This window comes from Marmota monax, unplaced genomic scaffold (assembly GCF_021218885.2).
Source record: "Marmota monax isolate L192 unplaced genomic scaffold, Marmota_monax_Labrador192_F-V1.1 WCK01_AAM20220418_F8-fsc00167, whole genome shotgun sequence".
Classification (NCBI taxonomy): Eukaryota; Metazoa; Chordata; class Mammalia; order Rodentia; family Sciuridae; genus Marmota; species Marmota monax.
In genome coordinates this window covers 916,358-941,611 of record NW_026694116.1, presented here as the reverse complement: position 1 = coordinate 941,611, position 25,254 = coordinate 916,358, and the positions used below count along the sequence as shown (strand labels likewise).

At 57.9% G+C, this 25,254-nt stretch overlaps 2 protein-coding genes and 1 long non-coding RNA gene across 7 annotated transcripts; 2 read left to right on the top strand and 1 right to left on the bottom strand.

Annotated features, from left to right (window-relative positions):
- The first annotated feature begins 314 nt into the window (after positions 1–314).
- Positions 315–2,624, top strand: LOC131425000 (uncharacterized). Its single transcript, XR_009228732.1, has 2 exons — positions 315–1,713; positions 1,827–2,624. It is a non-coding gene; the product is annotated as an uncharacterized LOC131425000 (long non-coding RNA).
- A 649-nt stretch (positions 2,625–3,273) lies between these two features.
- Man1b1 (mannosidase alpha class 1B member 1) lies at positions 3,274–24,662 on the bottom strand. Of its 4 annotated transcripts, XR_006856403.1 has the most exons (16): positions 24,391–24,608; positions 23,792–23,900; positions 23,030–23,163; positions 19,735–19,889; positions 18,002–18,111; positions 16,289–16,474; positions 15,645–15,793; positions 15,226–15,414; positions 13,164–13,354; positions 12,739–12,859; positions 12,067–12,264; positions 11,849–11,980; positions 6,207–9,640; positions 5,719–5,916; positions 3,929–3,986; positions 3,274–3,806 (listed from the first exon to the last, which is right to left on the bottom strand). XR_006856403.1 is itself a non-coding variant. In XM_046465515.1 (13 exons), exons 1-13 carry the CDS (start codon positions 24,499–24,501, stop codon positions 10,900–10,902), a joined length of 1,989 nt encoding a protein of 662 aa, XP_046321471.1. In that variant the 5' UTR covers positions 24,502–24,608; the 3' UTR covers positions 10,274–10,899. The 4 variants fall into 4 exon arrangements, 2 of the variants coding, with proteins under 2 accessions (XP_046321471.1, XP_046321469.1); XR_009228731.1 differs by lacking the exon at positions 24,391–24,608 and having other exon boundaries at positions 23,716–23,847; XM_046465515.1 differs by lacking the exons at positions 3,274–3,806; positions 3,929–3,986; positions 5,719–5,916; positions 6,207–9,640 and adding an exon at positions 10,274–11,103.
- Dpp7 (dipeptidyl peptidase 7) lies at positions 5,133–9,159 on the top strand. 2 transcript variants are annotated; one of them, XM_046465517.2, is made up of 13 exons: positions 5,133–5,262; positions 5,358–5,471; positions 5,571–5,710; positions 5,794–5,957; positions 6,490–6,625; positions 6,696–6,777; positions 6,894–7,060; positions 7,253–7,313; positions 7,776–7,894; positions 7,978–8,134; positions 8,244–8,308; positions 8,675–8,745; positions 8,858–9,159. In XM_046465517.2, the coding sequence occupies exons 1-13, from the start codon at positions 5,166–5,168 to the stop codon at positions 8,979–8,981; spliced, it is 1,497 nt and encodes a 498-aa protein (XP_046321473.1). In that variant the 5' UTR covers positions 5,133–5,165; the 3' UTR covers positions 8,982–9,159. The 2 variants fall into 2 exon arrangements, with proteins under 2 accessions (XP_046321473.1, XP_058441872.1); XM_058585889.1 differs by having other exon boundaries at positions 6,870–7,060.
- Positions 24,663–25,254: the final 592 nt, after the last annotated feature.

Here is a 25,254-nt window from a genome sequence, read left to right as displayed (position 1 = left end):
CACCAGGGCTGAGACAGCCCAGGGGCTGGGAGGCATGGGGAGCTGTCACAGCTGCTGGGGGCTCCTCCTCCTGCTCCGGCCTCCTTGAGATACATGGTTTCCCTGGAGCCACGTTTGAGGGCACTGCTGGGACTGCCGGTAGAGCTGTGCACGAGACCTCAAAGATGATCCCAAGAAGGGAGGGATGGTGGGACCAGGAGGGCTTCCACACAGATGCAGGTGGGCCAAGCACGGACAGGAGGTGGGAGCCAAGGGGGGTCCAGGCTGTGGGCTGTGCAGAGCGGGGGGGGGGGGGATCAGGAAGGGCGGGAGAACACACAGCAGGGCCCTGGGACTCCACGGCTACCTCCCCACTCTTCTAGAGGGAGCTGTGTCTGAGACCCAGAGGTGCTGGGGCATGGTGTGTGTGACCCCCCCAACTCCAGCTCCCTGGAGGCCAGTCTCTGGCAGGCTTACCTCTGCCTGCAGCTTCCCTTGTCAGGCGCAGGCTCCTGCCCCTGGGGCCTCCTGTTGGGGCTGCTTGCAGGAACTCAGCCCCACGCCATGCTTTCCTAAACAGGCTTTCTTTGAAATCTTAGTGGAAGCCTCGTGACCCTGTAATCCCTGCATGCGGCATGTTGCCATCCAGCATCCCGTGAACACCAAGCCCGCACCAACACAGACCCTCAGGCACCTGAAACATGACTGCAGCAGCCTCAGTGCTGGTGAGAAACTGATTCCTGGTGGCTTTGGGCACATCAGGCACCCAAGGCTCCTTTCTCAGACTGCCCTGGAAAGTTGGATGCAGATTCCTATCTCCCCCTTTCTGAGCGACTCCTGGTTTATTGTATGGCTTCGGTGCAGAAATAGCTGATTTTTTTTTTTGGCCCTGCATCCTTGCACTGTCCTGGGCTGCACTTGACCTACACTCCTCTCCCATCCAAGCTGCAAATCTCCCAATCTTCCTCTTCACTCCTGACCCTCCCTGGTTTGTCTAAAAGCAGCAGGTGACACCCATACTGAGGTCTGCCCATCGCCTTGGAGTTTGGCCTCAGTGTAACCAAGATGGCTTTTGGTCCAGTTCCTGAGTTCCTCATTTCCACCTGAAATGCCGCCCTTTGCCACCTGGGCCGCCCCCACCAGCACTCCTGGCTCCACAGCCCCCACCATCACCACAAAGTTCCACAGACAGCTTCAGGCTTCCTCTGGCTGCTCCTCCAAATTCTCCCAAACCTAAGTCACGTGTCAGGTATCACGATCCCCCAGACTGCCCCACCCCTCGGTACCAAAGCTGTGACAAGCTTTTCTTCACCACCACAAGATACCTGAGGTGATTATAAAAGGGAAAGATTCATCTGGGCCCCTGGTTTCAGAGGTCTTAATGCAGACTGGCCCTGCTGCTTTGGGGCTGTGGTGAGGCAGCATGTCACGGGGTGTGTGTGTGTGTGTGGGGGGGGAGCCTCTAGGCCCTTGGGGCCAGAAGGCAGAGAGAAGGGAAGGGGCCAGGACCCCACAGGCTCCTTTGGGGCTTGCTTCCAGTAACACTGGGACCTCCCAAAAGGCCCCATCTCCCAACAGTACCTGACTGGGAACCAAGCCTTTGCCACCAACATTCAAGTACAGAACTCTCAAAATTCAAAGGGAACCTTCAAACAGCAGGAGAGACCTGTCACAGACAAGGGCTCTCCAGGGAGATTAATGGCCGATTCCCCGTCACAATCACAGGGGCCAGAAGTAAGTGGGGTGATCATTTACATATTGTGGTCCTGGGGACTGAACCCAGGGGTGCTGTACACTGAGCGTTGTACCACCAGCTCTTTTTTGTTCGACTTTTTATTTTGAGACAGGGTCTTGCTAAGTTGCCCAGGCTATCCTTCCTTGAACTTGGGATCCTCTCGCCTCAGTGTCCCAAGGCACCAGGATTGCAGGTGTGTGCCCTGTACCTGGCAGGAATGACACATTAAATGTGAGGAGTAAAATACATTAACCACCTGGGTGTGGTGGTGCACGCCTGTGATCCCAGAGGTTCAGGAGGCTGAGGCAGGAGGACTGGGAGTTCAAAGCACCCAAGTGGGACTTACCAGCATGATTCGGGGGGTGGTTTGTATCAGAAACCCACCAGAATAGCAGACCACGCTGTGTGAGCAGAAGGGAAAAGCCACAGTCACTCTCAGTGGGCACAGAAAAGGCGCTAATAACTGCTGGTGCCTTCCACCGTAGAAGGGGACCTTGCCATGTCATAGAGATCTTATGAGAAACCCACAGCTAACATCAAGCTCAGTGGCAGAGACAGGGAAGAGGCCTGCTTCCCCACTGCCATTCACTGTCACACTGGAAGGCCAGCCAGGCAGCTGTGGAGGAAAGGTGCAAAACTGTGTCTACCTACAGATGATAGAAGCCCATACGTAAAAAATCCCCCCAAGTTCCACACAAAAGCTGCTAGAACTGGTAAGAAAATGCAGTGAAGTTGTAGGGTTTGAAATCAATGAACAACTCCACTGCATTTCCATGCACCATCAAGAACAATCTAAAAAGGAAATTCCAGGGGCTAGGCTGTGGCTCAGCAGTAGAGCACTCTCGCCTAGCATGTGGGAGGCACTGGGTTGGATCTCTAGCATCACATAAAAATAAACAGATAAAATAAAGATATTATGTCCAACTACAATTTAAAAAAACCTGAAGAGTTTAAAATAAAATTTATTTAAAAAAAGAAAACAACTCCATTTACAACGGCATCTACAAGAATAAAACACCTAAAGGCACATTTAATCAGTGAAGTGAAACACACTGAAAACCACCAAGTGCTGTTGCAGAAAGGAAAGATCTGAATGAGGAGAAAGATGCCCCTGTGCATGCACAGGAAGGACACTAGGACACTATCAACAGAGCAAAGAGATAGCCGTAGCTGGGCGTGGTGGCGCACACCTGTGATTCCAGCAGCTCGGGAGGCTGAGGCAGGAGGATAGCGAGTTCAAAGCCAGCCTTGGCAATGGCAAGGTGCTAAGCAACTCAGTGAGACCCTGTCTCTAAATAAAATACAAGATAGAGCTGGGGATGTGGCCCGGTGGTTGAGTGCCCCTGAGTTCAATCCCCGGTACCCCTGCCCCCCAAAAAAAGACAGCTATAGAATGGAGGAACAGGGTCTTGTTAATGGCCCAGGGTGACCTCCAACTTGTGATCCTCCTGCTTCCGACTCCCGAGTCACTGGGATTACAGACATGTACCTCTATGTCTGGCCAGCAAACCCACTTCTGTGTTCATGCACAAAGGAATTGAAAATAGGGACTCGGGTAGTATTGTACACCTGTATTTATTGCAGTTTATTCACAAAAGCAAAGATGTGGAGCAACTCAAGGGTCTGTTGACAGGTGAATGGACACACACAATGTGGTGACATCTACAGTGGATCAGCCAGGAAAAGCAGGGACTTACACAGCAGGGGTGTAGTCACCTCTGGGCACTGCTGAGTCTTCCCAGTGACACATCTGGACTCAGCTCCCAGGGAGAGCAGAGGATGCTGCCAGGCTTGGAGGGGGCTGGACACTAATGCATAAGGAGGTTGTTCTGTTGGGGTGCTGAAGTAGCTTGTGAAATAGATAACAGTGACCATGCATCACACTGAATCCCAGCTTCACCATCACTAAGAGTACATCCTTATGGGTTTACTACAGAGACCAGCAGGGCCCTAAGGCAGGTGCAGCAGGCATGGAGTGGAGCTCTGGACTGATTTGGGAACAGTGTCCCCCCAGTGCCAGCAGCTCTGAGGTCTGAGCAGGCAGAGTGGATAGTGGTCAGGGGCTGGCACGGTCCCAGGATCTCTGTCTGACCTGGGAGAGGTGGGAGGAGGTGGGCCAGAAGCACTGAGCAGCCTGGGTGGACTGGGGGTGGAGGAGGGCTAGGTCACTGCCTCCTGGCCTCCCACAGCCCAGACCCCTGGGATGCCCCTCACCTGGTACCCCCCTCTCTCTGTCCTGCAGATCTGCAGCAGATGCACACACCTGGCCAGCCTGGGGATGTAAGGAGAGGGGCCCTCAGAGCTCCAAGTCTGCAGCAGGTGCCTAGGCCCACCTGCTCTTGGTTGCTCTGCCCCGGGTGACCACTGTGCCCTACAGGCTGAAAGTAGTAGAGGACATGGGGTGACCTGGAGCTGGGGGCGAGCCACTGTAGAAGCTATGCCCCGAGGGCAAGATAGGCACTGGGTCCAGGGCCATCTTCTGGAAGAGGCCTTGCCACGTGTGCCAAGGGGTCACTCAGAAGCCTCACCTCCACAGGAACCATCGGCCTTGCCCACCCTCACAGGCTCTGGGGACCCTGGCTGCTGCCCTGGACAAGAGAGAAGAGCCACTCTGAGACCCCACCCAGGACCCTGCACTCTCCAGCCCCTCTGGGGCTCGCACAGGGGTCTCTGCAGGGCCAGCTGAGTGGACATGGCTCCATTCATGCTTGAGTGCCCTAGGCCATGGACGGACTCTGGGGAAGGCGGCTCCTCCCTCCTGTGCTTGCGTGGGCACAGTGGGTGCCAGTCAGGGGAGCAGAACAGCCATGTTCCTGCCTGCCCAAGCCCCGGGCACTCCCACTTCCATGGTTGGGCCCCGGCTTTCATCAGGGGCCCCTTCCTGGAGCCCATGTCCCCCCCGTGGGGAAGGCCAGGCCTCTCCTCCTGCCTTGCTCTGCCTGAGGACACTGCCCCACAGCCCTGTCACCCTGTGCTTTGGTGCTGGGGCAGCTGGCTGCTGCTTGGCTGTGGACACACCCTGCCCAGCGTGGGCCCACAGGCAGGTGAGCTGACTGGGCTGCTGGGTGGGGGCAGGCTCGGCCGTCTCCCTCGGGGCCTTCCTGGGGCCTGGGCTCCCTCCCTTCTCCCTCCGGGACCCTCTCCCCATTCTGTGGCCCTCTTTGGCTGGGTACACGTGCCCTGCCCACTGTGCCCACACAGCCCGGGCCCAGCCCTCGTCTGCCTTGTGGGTCCCATGGCAACCATCCCCATGGGAACACAGTGGGTGCCCAGGAACCCTCAGGACCTGCCACAACACAGAAGCTGAAGCCTACTGGAGGGTCAGGCCAGCCCTGCTCCTGGTTCCAGCTACGGTAGGAGGACCAGCCCCGCCCTGATTGTCACATGAGGCCGCCCTACTGTCATGTGATCCTGCTCACGTGACCGCCGGGTGCCGTTCACAGAGCCAGACATGAGGCCCCAGTTCAGGGTGCCCCTGGACTGTGGGGCCCCTTTCTGGGCACAGGTCCTGCTGCTGACACTGGGACTGGGTGACGTCCAGGCTGGGGGTGAGTGTCGATCCAGCGGCCCCTCCTCCCTGACCCTTCAGGCCCTGGGCACCCCTGGCCCCTGATGGTCCCTGAGCCCCCGTTCTCCCCTCAAGCCCACAGAGGCTTGGACGCTGGCTTTTGGGAGAGGTACTTTGAGCAGTTTATGGACCATTTCAACTTTGCGAGGTTTGGCAACAAGACCTTTTACCAGCGGGTGCTGGTGTCAGGTGAGCCCTGCCCCGTCACCTACCTGCTGCACCTGTCCTGTCCTCACTGCCTGGTGCCTGTTGCACCTGCCCTGGCCTCACCCACCCCGTCCCCTGCAGACAAGTTCTGGCGAAGGGGCGAGGGGCCCATCTTCTTCTACACGGGGAACGAGGTGGACGTGTGGACTCTGGCCAACAACACAGGCTTTGTGGTGGAGCTGGCAGCCCAGCAAGGCGCCCTGCTCATCTTTGCGGAGCATGTACGTACCGGCCAGCTCCAGGGGTCCCCAGACGGCGGCTGGGCACAGGGGGCAGCCAGGTCAGCCTTCCTTCCTCACCACAGCGCTACTACGGGAAGTCGCTCCCGTTTGGGGAGAAGTCCATGCAGCCCGGGTACACCGAGCTGCTGACCGTGGAGCAGGCGCTGGCCGACTATGCCGTGCTGATCCAGACCCTGCGGCAGAAACTAGGAGCACAGGGTGGCCCTGTCATCACCTTTGGAGGGAGGTGAGTCCTCAGAGACCAGCAGAGGGCTGGCAGGGCCACCATGGGCAGAGGTGGAACCCCTGCTCGTCCTCCTCCCTGACACCCACCCCAAATCCCCAGGGTGGCCATCACCCTGTCCAGACCAGTCAGGCCTGGAGAGAGTGCGGCCTCCTGAACACACCCCACCCCCGCCTAGCCTGAGTGCTCAGGTGCCACTTGTCCCTTCTGCCCCAACCCCCCACCTTTCCCGAGTCCACGGCAGCTCCAGACCTTGTGCTGCCTGCTCCAGGAAGCCCTCCCACTGGTCCTGAGCCAGTCCCCAGGCTGAGCCGAGGAGAGGGATGTCCACCAGGGACCTTTTCCCAGTGAAGGCTGTGCCTGACTGAGGCCAGGGTCAGAACTGGTGGTCACGGAAGTTTCAGTTCCTTCTTTTAACACCTGTGGTCTGCAAGGAAAGCAGAGGAAGTGGGTGTGGGGGGCGGGAGGACAGTCAGAGGCCAGGGCAGGGCTGCGGCCGAGCACAGGCTGAGCACCCTAACCTGTGCCTGCCCAGCTACGGGGGGATGCTCAGCGCCTACATGAGGATGAAGTACCCCCACCTGGTGGCAGGGGCGCTGGCAGCCAGCGCACCCGTCCTGGCTGTCGCGGGCCTTGGTACCTCCAACCAGTTCTTCCGGGACGTCACAGCGGTGAGTGAGGGCCTGGGGGTCCTGGGCCAGCCTGGGCCAGCCACTTCAATGACTGCAGTCTGTTCTCCAGACCTTCCACAGCCAGAGTCCAAGGTGTGTCCAGGGCGTGCGGGAGGCCTTCCAGCAGATCAGGGACCTGTTCCTACAGGGAGGTGAGGGGCCACGAGGCCACTGCCCTACCTGCCCCCTCTGCCCCCTCCCGCTACAGCCCCCATGGCCCATGCCCCACCAAACCTTCCAGCAGCCTCCCTCTGCCCCTTCCCTGTAGCCCGTGACAGGGTCAGCCAGGAGTTTGGCACCTGCCAGCCACTCTTGGACACAAAGGACCTGACTCAGCTCTTTGTGTTTGCACGCAACGCCTTCACTCTGCTGGCCATGATGGACTACCCGTACCCCACTGACTTCATGGGGTACCTGCCTGCCAACCCTGTCAAGGTGAGGCGCCTCTTCTAGGTGCAAGGCCAGCCCAGCTTCCCTGGGTGGTTGGGGCCAGCCCAGCCCCGGGGCCTTGCTCCTACTCAGGTCAGTTCATCCCCATAGCCCTGACTGACCCTCATCCTGGGACCATGAAGGTTGGGCTGTGGACGGGGGACTCCTCTGAGATGCTCTGCTGCCCCTATATCCCAGGTTGGCTGTGCCCGGCTGCTGAGGGAGGCCCAGAGGATCGTGGGTCTGCGGGCACTGACAGGTGAGTCTGACCCTCAGCTTTACATAGGGCAAGTATGGAGACCCAACTGCTGGTCTGGGGCTGGGCAGAGCAAGGACTTGCAGCCCTGGACTGGGGCTCTGCCTCGTGACCACCTGGGCTGCGGCAGGAAAGCTATGAACCGCAGCTGAAGGACAGAAACAGAACCCGTGCCAGGAGGGCTGGGCAGAAGCTCTGTAGGGTGGCAACGAGGGCCCCACAGGAGGTGCTGTTTAGTGGGGCCCCTGGGGTCCCCAGGCATGGAGGTCAGCATGCCCCACCCTGCCAGTGGGGAAGGTCAGGTGACACTGGACTGCCTTCAGTAGCCAGGGGCAGAGCTGACGGCAGATCCCCAAGCAGAGCCCAGGGACTCCCCACCTGCAGGGCCCTCCCAAGGGGGGTGGGTTGGTAACCTGAGCATGCAGGATTTGTGTCCACTGCTGATCCCAGCATCCCTCCTCCCAGGGCTGGTCTACAACTCCTCGGGCACAGCGCACTGCTATGACATCTACCAGCTGTACCACAGCTGTGCGGACCCCACTGGCTGTGGCACTGGCCCTGATGCCATGGCCTGGGACTATCAGGTGTGGGGTGTGGGCAGCATGAGTGGCTGGATGTGGGTGTGGGTACTCCCCCTGCCTGCCTGACCTTGGGGCGGGGCATCCAGGCCTGCACCGAGATCAACCTGACCTTTGACAGCAACAACGTGACGGACATGTTCCCTGCCCTTCCGTTCACCGCCACGCTCCGCCAACAGTACTGCCTGAATAAGTGGGGCGTGTGGCCTCGGCCGGACTGGCTGCAGACCAGCTTCTGGGGCGGTGGTAAGGGCTGGGGGTGGGGTTGCTGGGCGGCATCCTGAATCGGCACTTGCCACAGTTCACAGCTCCAAGGGCCACACTGGGTCCTTTGCCACCACTTGGTGTCTTTCAGACCTCAGAGCCACCAGCAACATCATCTTCTCCAATGGTGACCTAGACCCCTGGGCAGGGGGCGGGGTGAGTCCTGGTCTGGGCAGCTGTGGACCCCCTTGAGAACTTTTGGTGCCGGGGCCACTGGTTTTGCTGAGTGGTATCAACGGGGCCTCCCTATCAGCCTACCAGAACCTCAAAGAGCCAGCTTCGCCCCGAGGCCCCCTCAGTTCCACCCTCCACTTCTGCTCCGGTCCCTACTGTTCCCACTTTCTGGTTTCTGTTTCCTGATTACTCAAATGGATAGACATCTGGCTCGCTGACCTTCACCTTCCCTCTCCAATGGGGCCGCTGGAGCCCATGCTGACAGCTGGGTGGGAAGGCTGAGGGGGGCTGCTTATGGCCCACAGCACAAGCTGCGAGCCTGACAGGAGATCCTCCCACCAACGACAGATTCTGAGGAACGTGAGCGCGTCGGTCATTGCTGTCACCATCCACGGGGGAGCACACCACCTAGACCTCAGGTGCAGCCAGGCAGTCCCACCTAGGCTGACAGCTGGGTGTGGGTGAGGCTCACCCTGACGGTTGGGGTCTGCATGTCCAGCTGAGTGCCCCCAACCCCTGTGCCCTCTTCAGGGCATCCCACCCACAAGACCCCAACTCGGTCCTGGAGGTGCGCAGGCTGGAGGCTGCTCTCATCCTCGAGTGGGCGAAGGCAGCCCGGAGTAGGCAGCAGTGTCCTGGACACCCTGAGGAGTGAGGAGCTGCTGGCCGCCCGTCCTGCCCTGGACACACTGTTTAGGTCCACTGTGTGGCTGGGGCATTGTGGGGACCTCAAGCAAAGGGGCTGGGTGTGTCCCTGGAGGCTGGGCAGGAGCCCCCTGCCCAGCGCCTGCTGAAGCTGCAGAATGTTCAATAAAGCACAGACTTGACTCCAAGGCTGGCACTTGAGGGCAACGGGGGGCAGGGGGAGATTTGCCTTTCCCAGGGACCCACCTCCCTGCCCAGAAAGCCACTCCACACCCTGAAAAAGCCCACTGCTTGGTGGACAGAACTTCATTAGAGCCTCAGGCCCTCAGCAACCCCCGGGAGGGCCATGTTCCCAGCCCTCAGCATTGGCCACCCCTTCCAGAGCACATATATTTGGGAGCTGGAGACGAGATATGGAAGCTGTACTTTACTTGGCTGCTCAGGACCCACTTACATCCAATCCCTGAGCAGGCCGCAGCTGCCGCCCAGTCCTGCCTGTTCAGTATATGGAACTCCTGGCCCAGGAGGGCTGTGGGGGAACATGGCTACCCTCTCGATGTGGGGAGGTTGTAGGGTTTCCTCAGTGAATCTAGGAGCCATAAGGCTGAGGTCCAAGAACACGTTGCAGCCAGGCCCTTCCACACACACACTTCTGGGGTCAGAGTTGGCCTGGGGTGTAAGAAACAGAGGAGGGCCCTGAGGGCACTTGCCATCCTGGGAGGCACAGGTAGCTGACACAGGAGGGCCCAGCTGCAGGCAGCCAGGGAACACATCCTGCCAGGCCTAAGGGGCCAAGATCTTGAAGGCCCCAGCCTATCAGGTGGCCCCAGGGTGCTGCCTGGGCTCCAGCTTTTCAGTCGAGAACTTCCAGAAATGACAAAAGCAAAGGGTTCCTTATGTTAACACAGACAGGCAGAGAGACCACCTTGGTCTGTAACAGAGGACCCCAGCCAAGGCCCAGGGCCAGCCCTGTGACAAGGACCCTGTACCTGATGATAAGGACCCTGCAGCTGACGGCAAGGATGAGGACAACTGTCCGGGTATCCAAGGCTTGGCACCACTCAGAGACCTCATTCCAAGAACGTGCTGGCTAGCAGCCTCAGGGCACTGCAGACTGTCAGGACCCCGCTGACCCACGCCACCACACTGCAGGGCTTCTCTAAGCAGGCCCTTCTCACCTGGAGGGCAGCAAGAGTCCTGACCTTGGGATGGGTACTGAGGGGAGACCCAGAACTGCTACCCAAAGGTTGGCCCAGACTTCCCAGCCCAGAGACCCCCTTGCACACACAGGAGCTGCCACACTGGTAGCAAGTGGGTTTTATCTCAACTGAGAAGTCCCTTTCCATCCAGAGGCCTGGGAGCAGGAAGAACCGGCCACCCAGCCGCAGCAAGCCCCTCCAGGCAGTCAGGATCCCTGAGTCCAATGTGTAAACACCCACTCCAAGAAAGGCTGCCCCCGGGAGGTCCCAAGCCACGGCCTGCCAGGCCACAGAGGCTCCTCCAGACCATGGGCCAGGGCACATCCCAGGCCACCAGCTGGAGCAGACCTGCCTGGCGGGCTCCCCCAGCTCCTCTCTGAACACGACTCAGCAGCCTCAGAAGGCGACCAGAGGGCCCAGGGCCACCAGGAAGCTCCCTGAAAGCCAGTCTGCTGGGACATCAGGGACAGGAGTCAGGAGTCGTGATCTGATTTTCTTGAGGATGAAGGCCGAAGGTGCTTGGTGAACTGGTCACCCTGAACCCCACCCCAGCTCACTGGGGCTCTTGTTCCTCACACCACCCTAAGTAGAAGCAAGAGACCAGGAGAGCCCAGAGCTGGGGCAGGAGCATTGGCGCTTGGCAGCCGCCCAGTACCATAGGGCCCCGTGACACATGCCAGGCTCGGTGAGGCCACACTACCCCCTCAGCTATCCCAGCCCGGAGCCGCCCTAGGAGAGGGCCCAGATGGGCAAGGGGTGGGCTTCTGTGTTGAACACATAGGTGTCCAGGCTGAGCAGGTTCTGGTCGTCGGAAAACAGCAGATAGAGGTACTTCAGGGTCTCCCCCAGGAAAAAGCTCTCCATCTTGTCCCTAGGCTCAGGCTTGTGGGGGTTCTGGACATTGTTGATGGATGTATAGCCACCTGAGGGGACCTGTAGGAGAGGCAAGGCCTCTGAGACGTGGGCTGGGCCCCCCCACGGTCCCCACAAACCCAGTGCAGGCTTGGGCTGGAGAGTGCCTCAACAACAGCCCCTAAAAGTTAGCTGTGCTTCTACTAGGGACCCCTGGAAAATGCCAGCAGCCTCTGAGTGCCTACAACAGAAACTCCCTCTCCAGCACCTGGGCTGAGGGACCTCAGCAAGGACGGACGAGGGCACAGGGTCTCCAGGGCCAGAGCTTCAGGTACAACTGGGCAAAGGGCAGGTGCAGCTGGCTGGAAGCTGGGATAGCTGAAGTCTTGGGCCCCAGGCCAGGGGACAACACACAGAGCCAGGTGTCAGGGTGGGGCTATGTCTGTCTCTGGAGCCACAGTGGTGGTTGCTGGGCCTGGGGCCATCTGTAAGACAGGACGCCAAGCATCTTGCAACCACAGGGTGGGCAGCGCCCTGGTCACTGCAGCAAGTGCCTCTCAAACAATGGGCTACACTCTTGGGAGTGCAGCAGAGGCCCTTTCCAGGAAGGCGTGGCCCAAGAGACAGAGTTCCAGAGCACCCAGCCCTCCACGCACAACAGGTCTCCGTGCCAGAGCTCAGCGGGCAGCTGTGCCAGCTGGGTTGGACAGAGCTGGCACAGTCACCTCCGGGCCCCCAGAGCTGGCCCCACCTTGCCACCACTATCCTGGGGCACTGCCAGCACTCAGCCAGTTGACCTGTGGCACGAGGGCAGCTGAGGGCTCACCCGTGTGTACTTGTTGAAGCTCTGCAGGATCTCCCAGCCCCAGTCCTGGTACTTGCGGTCTCCTGTGGTGCGGTACAGGTAGAACAGGCTCTCAACGGTCTCGGGCCGCAGCAGGTTGTGCCTGTCAGCTGGCTGGGAGGAGAGCAGCGGCTCAGGGTGCCAGCCCCGTGCCCAACTCACCCCCGACACTCTCAAGCACAGCCCAGACCCAGGCTTACCTTGACCTTCACGTCCAGATTGTCTGTAGGAGGGTAAAGGTTGAAGTGCACGATCTCAGGGCTTAGGCCTGTCTCCATCTGTCGGTTCATCTGGTAACAGGTTTCCATGAGTGCCCGAGCCAGCTCCATGTGGTCAGTAGGCAAGCCGTGGTGGACGCCCAGAGCCAGCGTCCCTGGCAGGAAGCACACGAGGTGGTCCTGGAACCAGAGCGTCTCCTCACAGCTGGACCCCAGGCCCACGCACTTGGCTGGCCCATGCTGGGGCCAAGCACACTAGCCGCCAGTTCCCCGGAGGGAAGAGCTGCAGACAGGCAGCCTGAGCAACCCTCCTCCTGGGCAGAACTGCGGGGATGGATGCAGTGTCCAGGAGAAAAGCTGTGGCACAGGCTCCTCCCAGGGGCAGGTGACCCAGGCATCACAGGCCCCTCCAGCCTGCCTACAGGCACCTCTGGACCTGCCGCAGGTCAGGCACCTGAGGCAGGGCTCTAGGGGCTGGCCCTGGGACTGCCATGGGGAAGGCCAGGTCAGGCAGAAAGGGTCTGCCTGTGACCACAGCCCACGTCCCTTGTTCCCCTGGCCAGGGTTCCCTTGTTCCTCCTGACATGCACTCAGGGGCTTCGAGACCACAAAGAAACAAGTGCCTCCGTAAGGCCCACAGCCCTCGGGACTCACCATCTTGGCACTGAAGCGGTCGTGGGTGAGCTCCCCTATGAAGGTGAGCTTGTTGGGCTCCGAGTGCCGCACCAGGTGTGTTTTTATCCCCTCAATGGCTGCAAGGTAGTCCTCCAGCAACCTGTGGACACCACAAGTCAGCTCCCCCTGGCCTCCGCCAGGGTGACAGGACCAGGCAGGTCACTGCCTAGGGACCAGATGCTGCACACAACCCAGGCCCACATATAGGCCCTGAGCTCCTGCCCAGCTGGGTGCTAGCAAGGTGGGGGCCTTGCTCAAGAGCCCAGCCCCTCACCCCTGTGAAGGCCATGACAGGGAAGCGCACACACAGGAGCCAGGCCATGCCTGAGGTGCTGCGGCTCCTGCCCAAGGACGGGGCGGGTGGGTTGGGGTCCCGCATCAAAGGCAGCAGAAGCAGGCCTCACTGTGTCTCCTGCTTCCCGCCCTGGATCCACTGCTTCAGCAGGTACTCGTAGTAGCTGTCAGCCCTGGCGCCCAAGGTGAACACACCCAGGTGGGTGAAGGAGCCGCTGTGCGTGTTGATGAACATGGGCACCAGCCCATCCTTCTTCCCAGACAGATGGTGAACGTGCCTTGTCACCTCCTCCGCGGCCTCCTGCAGCACAGGGGAGAGCGAGTTTGCTGTAGGCAGTCCTCCAGCCCCTTCAACCCACGATGCAGGAGCTCCTCCTCAGAGGTCCTGTGGAGCCCTGCGGCTCTCAGCCAGCGCCACATCAGACTACAGGGTCTCTTCCCAGACCACGGATGGCCAATGTGCTGGGCCACTGTAACATAACAGGGAGACCCAGGAGCCCAGCCGACGGGAGCATCCAACAGAAACAACTCTCCTTCCGTGATGACACCAGGCAGTCCGCTTGGGCCAGGACAGCCCAGGGGTTAGCACCAGCATGGCAAAGGCTGGCCCACCTTAGCATGACACTGGCACGCACGTGGAGCCCCAGGCATCCACAAGGCAAGACGTGGGCAACGTCCATGGCACAGCCTAGCAGAGACATGAGGGCAGGCGTGGATAGCTCCCGCAGCGAGGGGTCTGCAGGCCCCAGACTGGCCACAGAGCCAAGGCCTCTCCTCATGACCCCGGCCATGTCCTTTTGCAGCTTAGAAAAACCCACTCTGACATCTACCTGCAATCTCAAGGGACACTGAGCAGCCAAAGCAGCCTTCGAGAGGGCAGACTGGGCAGGGGCTCCCACCTCCTCATGTGTAGAGCTGTAGCGGCCAGAACAGTATGCTACTGGCATGAAACCAGAACAGGGCCCAGGGGGACACCGTGGGATACAAGGTGGGAGGCTAGGAACAAGGGGGCCAGGGCCATCTGATGAGAAAGGACAGCTTTCCAACAAATGAGTTGGAAACTGAACCACAGGAGGAGTGCGGCTGCCCCTGCCTAACTCCACACGAGGGCTGACACAGGGGAGACCTGCGTCCTGGACACAAGACTGAGCCTGCACACCTGCAGGGGGCACCATGGCAGAAGGACCAGGGCCTGCGTCTGTGGGGATTTCTTGACACCAGAGGGACGGGCCAACCTGACCTGCACAAAACTTAACATGTGCACTGAAAGGCACTATGAACGGTGCAAGAGACGGGCAGCCAGGGGGAACACACTCAGAATCACGCATCCGACCTGCGTTAGCATAGAGTACAGATGGAAATCTTTAAGCTCAATAAGGACAAACAAAAAATCCCAACTAACAAGTAGGCCAGGGCTGTGGCTGTGGCTCAGTGGTAGAGTGCTTGCCTGGCATGCATGAGGCCCTGGGTTCCATCCTCAGCACCACATAAATGTAAAATAAAGATACTGTGTTCACCTACAACTGAAAAAAAAAAAAAGTAGACCAATGGGCCAGGTGCCATGGTACACGCCTATAATCCCAGCGGCTCAGGGGGCGGAAGCAGGAGGATCGCAAGCTCAAAACCAGCCTCAGCAATGGTGACGCGCTAAGCAACTCAGTGAGACCCTGTCTCTAAATAAAATACAAAATAGGGCAGGGGGTGTGGTTCAGTGGTGGAGTGCCCCTGGGTTCAATCCCTGGTCCCAGAAAACAAAAACATCAAAACCTGGAAAAACCCAAGTGTGCAACAACCCATGAGTGGATGAGCAAAATGAGGTCCCACGCCACGTGAGAGGGGCCTTGAAAGGACAGGCCGGCAGGGCTCCACTGCCACAAGGGCCCACACGCAGCGCCACGGCAGACGGGAGCAGGTGCTGCCAGCCAGGGCACCAGCCTTCCATTTAATGGGGACAGTTTCAGCTTCACAGGATGAAGAGGGCTACACTGATGCATGCTGGTGACAGTCACATGGCACTGCAAATGTCCTGAGACCAAAAATGTTAAGATTGCAAACTTCACGTGCATTTTCTCACACTAAAACAAAGTCAAAAATCCCAAGAAGAGAGATCAACACGCACCCGACTGCACCCGCGATGAGGAAGGGTTAGCTTCAGCAGGAACCCAGCCCTACCTGGAACTTCTTGACCCCCGTGAGACGAGAGAGCTCGCGGAACTCCAACTGAATGCTCGTCACCTCGGACACTGTGCTGTCTGAGGTCCACTGGGGTGGGTGGGCAACTCCAGTGCCGATGTTCACATCGGAGTATGGAATCTTGGAGGGCGTCATGAAGGCCGGCATTAGCCGATTGCCAAAATCTTTCTGACATAAAAGCAAGCAGACAACCAGGGCTCAGGTCAGAGCCTCTTCCATGCTCAAAACTCTAAGGTGCCACCCATGGTCATCCAGGCAAGAGGCAGTGTGGCGCTTGGTACACCCAATGCACATCAGCAAACAGGAGCTGAGCATGATCCCCCCCCTGCCGGGCAAGTCAGCGCCAGGCAGCACCACTCAGCTATCTGCCCTTCAGGGCAGGACCAGCAGACACTCACAGCCTTCCTCAGGAAAAGCCTGTCCCCGGACAGGTGGTAGGTGCTCAGGAGTCCGCCCAGGATGCGGATGGTACTCTCAAACAGGTTCACATCCACGTCTTTCTTAAAGTTTAACTTCTGTGACACCCACATTCTGGCTTCTTCAAATTCTGTGACACCACAGAGTGAAGTTAGAGGTATGTCATTCTCCTGCAATCCATCTCCTAAGCCTGCTGGGGAGACTCATCCTGCAGGGTTCCAGGGCCAGCCCTAAGGTCATGACCTTTCAGGCCCACCAAGTGGCCCAGCAACTGCAAACATTCCCCAGGACTGGACATGATGGCAGCAATGCTGCCAACTAAGCAGGTCACTTGGACGGAGGTGGCACCACCAAGAGAACAGCCCAGGGCAGGCCCACCTCAGGCCTAGAGGGCCGTCTGACAGCCCCATCAAAGTACAGTGCCACAGCAGACTGGACATACCTCCTGGACATCCTCTAGGAGGCCAGGGGACAGCTCCTGAGTGGGCCTGGGAGGCTGGACACACAAATAGGCCCCAACCGTGCTGCACACCCACCCCTGTGCCCAGGAGGAGGGTAAGCCCGGCATGGCTTTCCCAGGTGTCACACAGAACAGCTTGGCCCTGCCCCAGAAATGAGCCATTACCTTGCTTCAGACCCAAAATCCACATGGTGTCCAGGGCGTCGATCAGAGTGAGGCCCAGGCCGAACCACTCGCTGAAGGACTTGGACACAGGCCTGAGCTCGTCGTGGCCCCAAGCAAACTGGCGGTACCCCTTCCACGCATGTCGAAAGGCCTCAATCACCCCTTCCTGGCGCTCGTTTAGGAGTGCTAGAAGAGGGAACACGGCCATGGGGATGTGGTTCTGGTGCTGCTGTCAGGGCACAAGCGGGAAGCCCTCCAGGCAGAGCCCAGCAATGGGCCCAGGTGAGTGGAGCAGGAGGGACACTGGCCAGGGCCAGGAATGTTGGGCACACACCTATGATCCCAAAGACTGAGGCAGGAGGCTGAGGCAGGACTGTAAGTTCAAGGCCAGCCTCAGCAACGTAGAAAGTCCCTGTTTCAGAATGAAAAATAGAAAGGTCTGGGGTGTAGCTCACCAGTAGAGTATCCCTGGGTTCAATCCCCAACACTGGAAAAAAAAAAAGCCTAGGCCGGGAGTCAGAGGGGCCATGGGAGGGCCCTTCAGACAGACACAGCATCAAGGAGATGAGGACTCCAGAGGCCACACTGAACTGCACCAGGCATTCAGCCCTGTGGAGCCTGGCTGTCCCCTGTGGCACAGGGGCCTCTATTCAAGGCTTGTGAGGACAACACTCCCACAGCCCCACAGACAAGGTCCTCCTTTTGTGGTGCAGGGGGTGAGGGGCACTCTACCACTGAGCTACATCCCCAGCTTTTCTTATTTTTTGAGATAGGGTCTCACTGGGTTGCCAGGCTGGCCTCAGAGGTGACTGTCAACCTCCTGAGCAGCTGGGATCGCAGGTATGACCACTGCACCCATCCAAACCAGCCCTCTGAGGCAGCAGACAGGTGCAGAGGCTGGGCCTAGTAGTGTGCAGCAGGGATGTGGGCACAGGGAACCCTACCCCAAACTCATCCTGTTCAGCCACACTAGCTTTGGAAGCCCCAGGACAGGGCCCTGTGGCGCTGAGGCTGGGCAGCCCTCCACAGGTGCACAGCATCTCCTGGTGCTGTGAGACGTGGGCACCGCCCCAGGCCCTCAGCCTCTGGCTTCTGGTGTCAAGGTGCTTCCTCCCACAGACCGAGCTCCTTCTACGGCTGCAGCTTGGCTTGTTCACTCCCAAGTCCCTGCTGCACCTGGGGCTGCGAGTCACAGCTTGGGGCTCCCTATCCTCCTGCACCTGGAGGCTTTGGCAGCAGAAGCAAAGCAGGGACCCACGTGTGGGCCCTGGCAGTGAGTGACCCAGGCCTTAGTCTCCCTGTCTATTGGATGGTCATGTGCAGGCACTTATCTCAAAGGGCACAGTGAGTGCAGAGGCAGTGACGAGTGCCCTCCACAGACGGTGCTAGACCCCAGCGCCCACACCAAGCACAGCGCTGTCTGTGTTACACCAGGGCACAGCCTGGCCCAAGCAGTGAAAACAAACCTCTAAGACACAGCTGCTCTCCTGCTGCCAAGTGCTTAGACCAGGGGGCCAGGGCCACCAAGAAGCCATGGGTTGTTACCAGGGCTGAGAAAAGCATGTGGGCCCAAGGACCTCAGCTGGCTGTGGATACTGAAGGGCAAGCTCCCTGGGTCCATCAGGCAGGAGGCCACAGCATGGATGCAGAGAGCACCAACCACCAGCTTCTTGGATACAGGCCCAGGTGAGACAGGGGCAAGTGGGGCCTTACCCGGTTCTTTCTGCATCCTGGTAACCAGTGGAGAAGGCTTGGCAGGGGCCTCTGCTCTTCTCAAAGGGAGTCCAGTGCCCTGCTCGGGCTCGATCACTGCACCCCGCCAGCTTCAGGGAAGGGAAAGCAGTCAGCCAGACCAAGGGTGCACGTCCACCACGCCCCACACCCTCACACCACACAAGACCCATGTCCAGAGAGTCCTATCTCGGAGGGGGGGGGGTACATGGCCACAGAGCAATAGGAAAACAACTGGTTGGTCCTGATGTGCTCCAGGCCGTCTAGTCAGGATCACAGTCATGGTCACGGTCACCTGAATGTGGACAAGACACCTGGGCTGCTCTAAGCAAGGGGAGAACCTGGGGTTAGAGAGCATGGAGAGGTACTGAGGCCAGCAGGGGACTATGAGAAAGGGTGCTGCAAGGGAAACGGAGGCCAGAGGTGAGGGCTCCTAAGGCGAGTGACCTCATAATTTATCATCCACACTGAGTCAAAGCGAGATGGACATGGGATGAAGGGCTGGTCAACTACACTGGCATTTTCCCTACTCACAAGATACACAGTAACCCAATGTCCCTTTCTGGGGTTTGGCCTGATGGGCAACACACAGGAATAGGCAAAAGGTTTGCCACGCAACACTGGGGCTGAGGGCTGGCTCAAATAGTCTTTTGTTGTTGTTGTTACAGGGGATTGAACCCAGGGGCACTTAACCACTAAGCCACATCCACAGCACTTTTTTGTATTTTTTTATCTAGAGACAGGGTCTCACTGAGTTGCTTAGGGCCTTGCTAAGTTGCAGAGACTGGCTTTGAACTCATGATCCTCTGGCCTCAGCCTCCCAAGCAGACAGGATTACAGGCGTGTGCCCTGCACCCAGCCCAAATAGTCTCCCAAACAGTCACTTAATGACCTCAGCTGAACTGGTTCCAGATTAGCTAAAGGCCTCTTGATTCCACTGAGTGCCCACGACTTGGGAACACAAGTTCAAATGCTCTGACTCCGAAAGCAAACCTCCTTTTATTCATGCAACATGATTAAGAACTTCCATGGGCTATGGTTTTCCCTCAAGTACACGTGTCCCTGCGGGCTGTCTATCTGGGTTTCTGAGCCCAGGCCTCTGGCCCCGTCTTTGGGTTCAGCTCTAGAGGCTCAGAGGACCTGCTCGGGCCAGCCCACCTGGTTGAGCTCCCACTCACTGTGTGCAGAGCACTCAGGGCTGGGCCTTTCTGCAGATGCACTCCTGCTGCAGAGCCGGGCAGCTGCTGGGAAGTGGCCCTCCGCGTGGCAGCACAACTGCTTCCACAGGTGAGAGGTCAAAGGGCTCCCTGGCTGAAAGCCACCAGCACCCAGGCTTCTGGAGCGCTGAGACCCGGCCCTGGCCAGGCCAGCAGGCGTTGGGTCCTGGGAGTGGGCAGTGGGCCAGCCCCTCTGTCTCTGTTCACTGCCTGGCCACACAGGCCTCAGGAAGGAGGGTGCCTGCTGGGCAGCTGTGTATCCTCACAGCCACCAGCCACAGGAAGAAAAGCCTGAGTCTTGCTCTTTCCCACCACGTCCCCTCATTGAGCTCTGACCCCAAGTCCCTGAAACCTGACTGGTGGCCAAACCTCAATGAAGACCCGTCAGCAGAACATAGGATCTCTTCGAATGGGGAGCAGGGTGTGGACAGACCACACCCCACCAGGCTGCCTGCCCTCTGCAAGTCCAGGCCCACCCCACACTCTCACCCTTGGTACCTGATGACGGTCCGCTGTGTGTTCTCTTCCTGATGAGCATCCCCCGGGGCTGCTGCCCGCTCCTTAGTGTCACCCTGTGTCCCAGCCTTGGAGTCCGTGTTGGGGGCTCTGATCTGCAGGTGGGGAGGCCCCCGCCGGAAATGCTTTCGAGGCCTCTGGACAAAAATCAGAGTCTCAGGTGAGACACCTCCACTGACTATGGGCTACACTTCTAGGCATGCCAGGGTCCCCCAAGGGCACACCCACTCCGGAGAGGAGGGGGACTGGTGGGTCCACTCAACCTCAGGGGGTGATTTTGATTTTTAAGCACATCTGCAGGCTTGGGAGATGACCTCCTTAGGAGCCTGGTGACAAAGCCAACTTGCTAGTACAGGCCTGGACAAAGACTTGAGAACCCTGGTGGAACAGCTCAGTGTCACAGTCCTAGAAGAGCAAGCGCGGCAAGGACCATGACTCTGGATGGAAGACCCAATGGCGCCACTCTGCTCCCCACTGCCTGCTGCCCGTCCTGGGAAGATTGAAGGATACTGTGTCCTCACACAGCACAGGATCCAAACAACACAGGGTGACCCTCTGCTCCTCCACACTGAGTCAGCCCTGGCCACAGGATTGGTGGATCTTCCAGCTCCATCCCCCATGTTTCCACAGCAGCAGGCACCGAATACCACTTGGCTTAATTTATATGTGATGAAGGGATTCTCAGTAGATAAACAATTTATTGAATGACGCTATAACTATGCCAAGGAAAACCCAGCTACAGCCAGGCGTGAGCGCACACACCTGTAAATCCAACTACTTGGGAGGCCAGCCTCAGCAACTGAGCATGACCCTGTCTCAAAATCAAAAAGGACTAGGGCTGGGGCTGAGTGGTTAAGTGCCCCCTTGGTTCAATCCCCAGTACCCAACCCCTTCAAAAAAAGAAAGAAAAGAAAACCCAGCTATAAAAACCTGCAAAGGGGACACTCTCATGATCTGCACAGAGTATCCAGGACACAAATCCACAGACAACTGACCTAATTGTGCACACACATCCACCTAAATAAACCTTTAAAATAAATACACCAAATCTTTCAAACGCTTCGCTGGGTAGAGTGGCAATGAGTGTTTGGTGTTTCCCTTTTATACCTTTTTCAATGTTTCAGTTTTCCTTTCTAAGCATCTATAATGTTTGAGATCAGTCACAGCATACAGATTAACAGAAAAAGGTGTGGCAGAAACCAAGCCCCTCACTGCCAGATTTTCCAGGAAGAGCCAGAGGCTAACAGGAGAGGTTCATAGGCTTCTGAGGGCAGCATGTCCCCCAAGTCCATGCAAGAGAGACACAGAATGTTCGCTGTGTGCTGCCCCAGCCCCTGCTGGACACCAGATGCAGGCTTCCAGAAAACCCCAGAGCAGTGTGGCACATCCTCACGCAGTCATGTGACTCCGCGTGGCAGCTGCACCATGCAGATGCAGCCTGCACACACTGACCCTCCCATCCAACAGAGCAGGCCCCCAACTGGCCAGAGGCACAACCATCCCATGAGGCCTGTCTTGTCCCTCACCACCTGCCCCACTGTGTGGTCTGACCACAGCACCACTGTTTACAGAAGGATGGGGGCTGGCCAGTGCAGGTGGTAGGCATCCCCTGTTTTTCTGTACTTGCCACCACATCCACGGAGCATCTAGGAATTATAACAACTTACGTATTTAGGTTAAAAAAAAACACAATGACCCCCATCTAGAGTAAAGGGCCAACACAGTGGGCAGCTGTCTGGCCTTAACCTTCTGGCCCAGAGCTAATCCTTGGGAGGAAGCTCCCTAAGGCTGCTCTCAGCAAGGGCTTCTGGTCTCTGTCCACGTGACACCCTGAAGGGATGTGAAACCTCCACCTGCAGTCTAGAACAGTGCCCATGGAGAAGCACCTGAGCCCAGCCACGTCTGGTAGGCCCAGTCATGGACATGTGGATAATAGTAACTGATACCTAAGAGCACAGCAGCTATACTGCCATGGGTGCCTGCCCTAGTTCTCAAGGGGCTCAGGTCTCATCCTCCATTCTACGCCTCTCACCCACAACTCATTTTGCAGGTCCTCTTCCTGCCTCTGACCCATCCTGGACTCCATTTTCTCTGCCCTGTTCCCTCACTCCAAGTTTCTTAGCATGGATGCCCCAGGGCTTGGCTTGGTCCTTCCCCGACTCCTACATAACACACAACACACACCATCTCTACCTGGGAACTTCCCACATCTACTTCCCTTGCCCCGTGATCTACTGAATGCTCCCAGGGACCACTAACAGAGCAGTACCAAATATAGGGCCTAACTATCCCCAGACTGCTTCCTGATCAGCACTCCACTGGCCCCTCTGTCTAGGGACCCTCACTCCCTCCCTATCTCACACCTACTCCCGTGGAGCCTTCCTTCACTGCAAGGCTGCCCATGGTGAGCAAAGCTCAGGTCTCCATTCTACCTTCCCTGAGTACCTAACATTGTGTCTCCACTGGGCCACCAGTGTTCACAGCCAACATCATGGACGTGGCTCTCTGCTGAGATCATCCTGGGCACATCAAGAGAAAGCTCTAGGAGCTGGGATTGTGGCTCAGAGGTAGAGCACTTGCCTAGCACGCGTGAGGCACTCAGTTCGATCCTCAGCACCACATAAAAATAAAATAAAGAAGATATGTGTCCATCTATAACTAAAAAATAAATATTAAAAAAAAAAAAAAAAGCTCTAGTGCCACCCTCATCCAGGAAGACCCTATTTTCTGCTCCCTGGCCTGGCCCTCTGGGAATCTGAACTCTACTTGCTCAGGTAGTTTTACTTTTTCAGGACTGCTCTGTTCACCCCAACCAGAAATGGGCTTCTCAGCCTTCAGCTGGACTCTCAGGGCCATGTCCTCAGAGAGGCTGCCCTCAACAATGGCACCACCTCTGCTTCCATACCTCCTGCTCCTCTGCACACAGGCCACACCATACCTCCTGCTCCTCTGCACACAGGACCTGCACACAGGCCACCTGACTGGTCCTGTTTGTTGCTGGCTTCTCACTTGCCTCTTCACCAGGCTCTTTCCCTCATCGCTGTGTAACCTGCACCTAGTACAAGAGCCAGCCCCAGCGGGTTTCAAAGAAAATGGAAGAAGAGTACACCTCTCTCTTTCCCCAACTCTTATGCAACCAGCAAGGAATGAGTGTTAGATGAAAATACAGAGACTGGCAGGGACAGTGTTTCTTCTTAGTCTGCTTGACACAGCGGCTACTGTCTTGGAATGCTAAACGGAGCCCAGCTAAACTCCATCTAGTGTTTACTGGAAGTACCTGAGGCAACATCTTGGAAAACGCTGGGCTGGCATCTGCCTTCTGAGGTGCTGGTAAGACAGGAGGGTTTGCTGGCTTCAGTCCAGGGACTTCTGGCATCATCTTCCGCTCTTCTGTGGGCTTGCCACTCAGAGCTGCAGGAGAGAGTCCTGTTTTTCAACTACCCCCAAGGACAGAGACTTAAACTGCTCAGCAAGAAATGTCTAGACAGGTGTTATTTGTTTCAGGAGAAGAGTGAGACCTCCAAGAAGTCACTCAATTTGAGAACAGCCACAGGAAATAAAATCTTTTTCAAAGCACGTGACAGTGTGTATCCTTATGCACAGCACAAAACCCCAACACACTTTACCTTAATAGCACAAAATGGTGGCAAACAGGCAATGTATTTGAGCAACCTCCAGAAGCTCTGCAGCCAGGAGCAACAATCTTAGAGAAGCTCAAAAGTGATTCTCCACTGCCTTACAGAAATCTGCTGGTCTTTCCAAACACTCAGTAACAAGTGCTAGGAAACTAATGCAATTATCAAGACTGAATGACCAGGAGACAGAGGGTGGAGACAGCAGTGTTGACACCAGACTCCTAGAGAGCAGCCAGCCAGCATATGGATATCTGTGCTCCAAACAACTGGTCACAGCTGGCTCCACTTCTCTCCTCTGCATTTCTTGCAAATATGCTGCTACATATACCTGCTGGAGCTGTGTACTGCAAGGTTGTATCTGCCCTCTGACAAGTATCCTCTAGCACCCCTGGTGCTTCTGATACCTTTCCACTGGTCTGCCATATGGATGTAGGACAGGAATCCACAGAGAATCAGAAAGGCCAAGAGAAAGATAATCATGTTCTGCTGTAATCTCGACAGCTGCTTCCATTTCTAAGGAAGGGACAAAGAATGACATTTCTTAGTGAAGAGCGACAATTGAGAATCTCCTCCACTGTCACGGATTCAGTGAGCAATTCAGAAAGACTCAGTGGCCAGTCGACGTTGTTTCCAGGGCAGAGAAGTTCCCCATCAGCAGGGTTTACATTACATGTGATGTAACACATGTAACACGTGTGCAATGAGAATAACAACGACAAGTTCACTCGGATCCAGTTGCATGGGCACTGGTGAAAAACTCCTATAATCGATGCGGTGCATCGATGCCTCTCCGGCCAAGATCACCGTGAACGCCCCAGCAGGAAACAGAAGGGCGCACGACCCGTTCCCGTCCCGGGGAAAGCGACACCATCTGGAAGCAGGGTGACCCGCCGCGGGCCGGCCTGCGGCCAGGCCAGAAGAACCCCAGGCCCAGCGCCGGAGGCCCGCCGCCCTCCAGGCGGTCGAGCGCCGCGCAACCCGCCGACGGCCCGCCCCGACTCACTCTCCAACACGAGCGCCGCCGCCGGCTCTTGCTGTTGTCGTAGCTCTCGCCGAGGCTCAGAGTCACCGAGATGAAGTCCCGGTGAGGCGCCGGCGCCGGCGGCGGGTACATGGCGACCGCGCCGGTCCGCAAGCTCCCGTTCGCCGGCGGTGTCAGGAAGCCCGAGTCCGAGAGGCAAAATAAACCGCCATAGCGGAGCCGTCCGCACCCCGCCCATCCTTCTGTTCCAAAGTGCGCACGCGCCGCGCCTTCCGCCGGCCATTCCGCATGCGTCTTACCCAGCTAGTCCCACTGCGCGCGCGCGCCCCTCGCGGCTCCCAGTGGGCACTATCCCTCGTACGGCGCCTGCGCGAGGTTGCCCGCGCCTGCGTCGTAGTCTCAAGTCACTGCGGTTGCGCCGGCCCTCGTCTGTGAGTCTCTGTCTGCGGCTGGAGGACTTAATCCAGGCTTCCGTTGCGGCCGTGGGCAAGCGGCCAGGCCCGAGGGGGTGAGCCGGGTCCCCAGGTCATGGCGGAGCACCCGGCAGGGCCCTGCACGATCTGGCAGCCGTGGAACCCGAGCACCCTGCCGCGCGTCCTCCCGCCCAGTCCGCCTCGCGCGCCTCCTGCCCGGCGCTGGGCCGGGTCTGCGCCGGGGACCATCTTCTAGTTTCCGCTGGTCTCTTCCTGAAGTAGGATAGAAGGCGTGAAAGGGGCAGGTGGAAAGGAAAGACGGAGGAAGGACAAGGAAAGATTTTGGCGTAAAGTTCCGCATACTTGCCGGGCCTGTCATCCAGCCTCTCCGGAGGCTGAGGCAGGAGCACCACGAGGAAAAGCCAGCCTCTGCAACTTAGGGACCCTGTCTCGAAATCAAACTTGAAAGTCC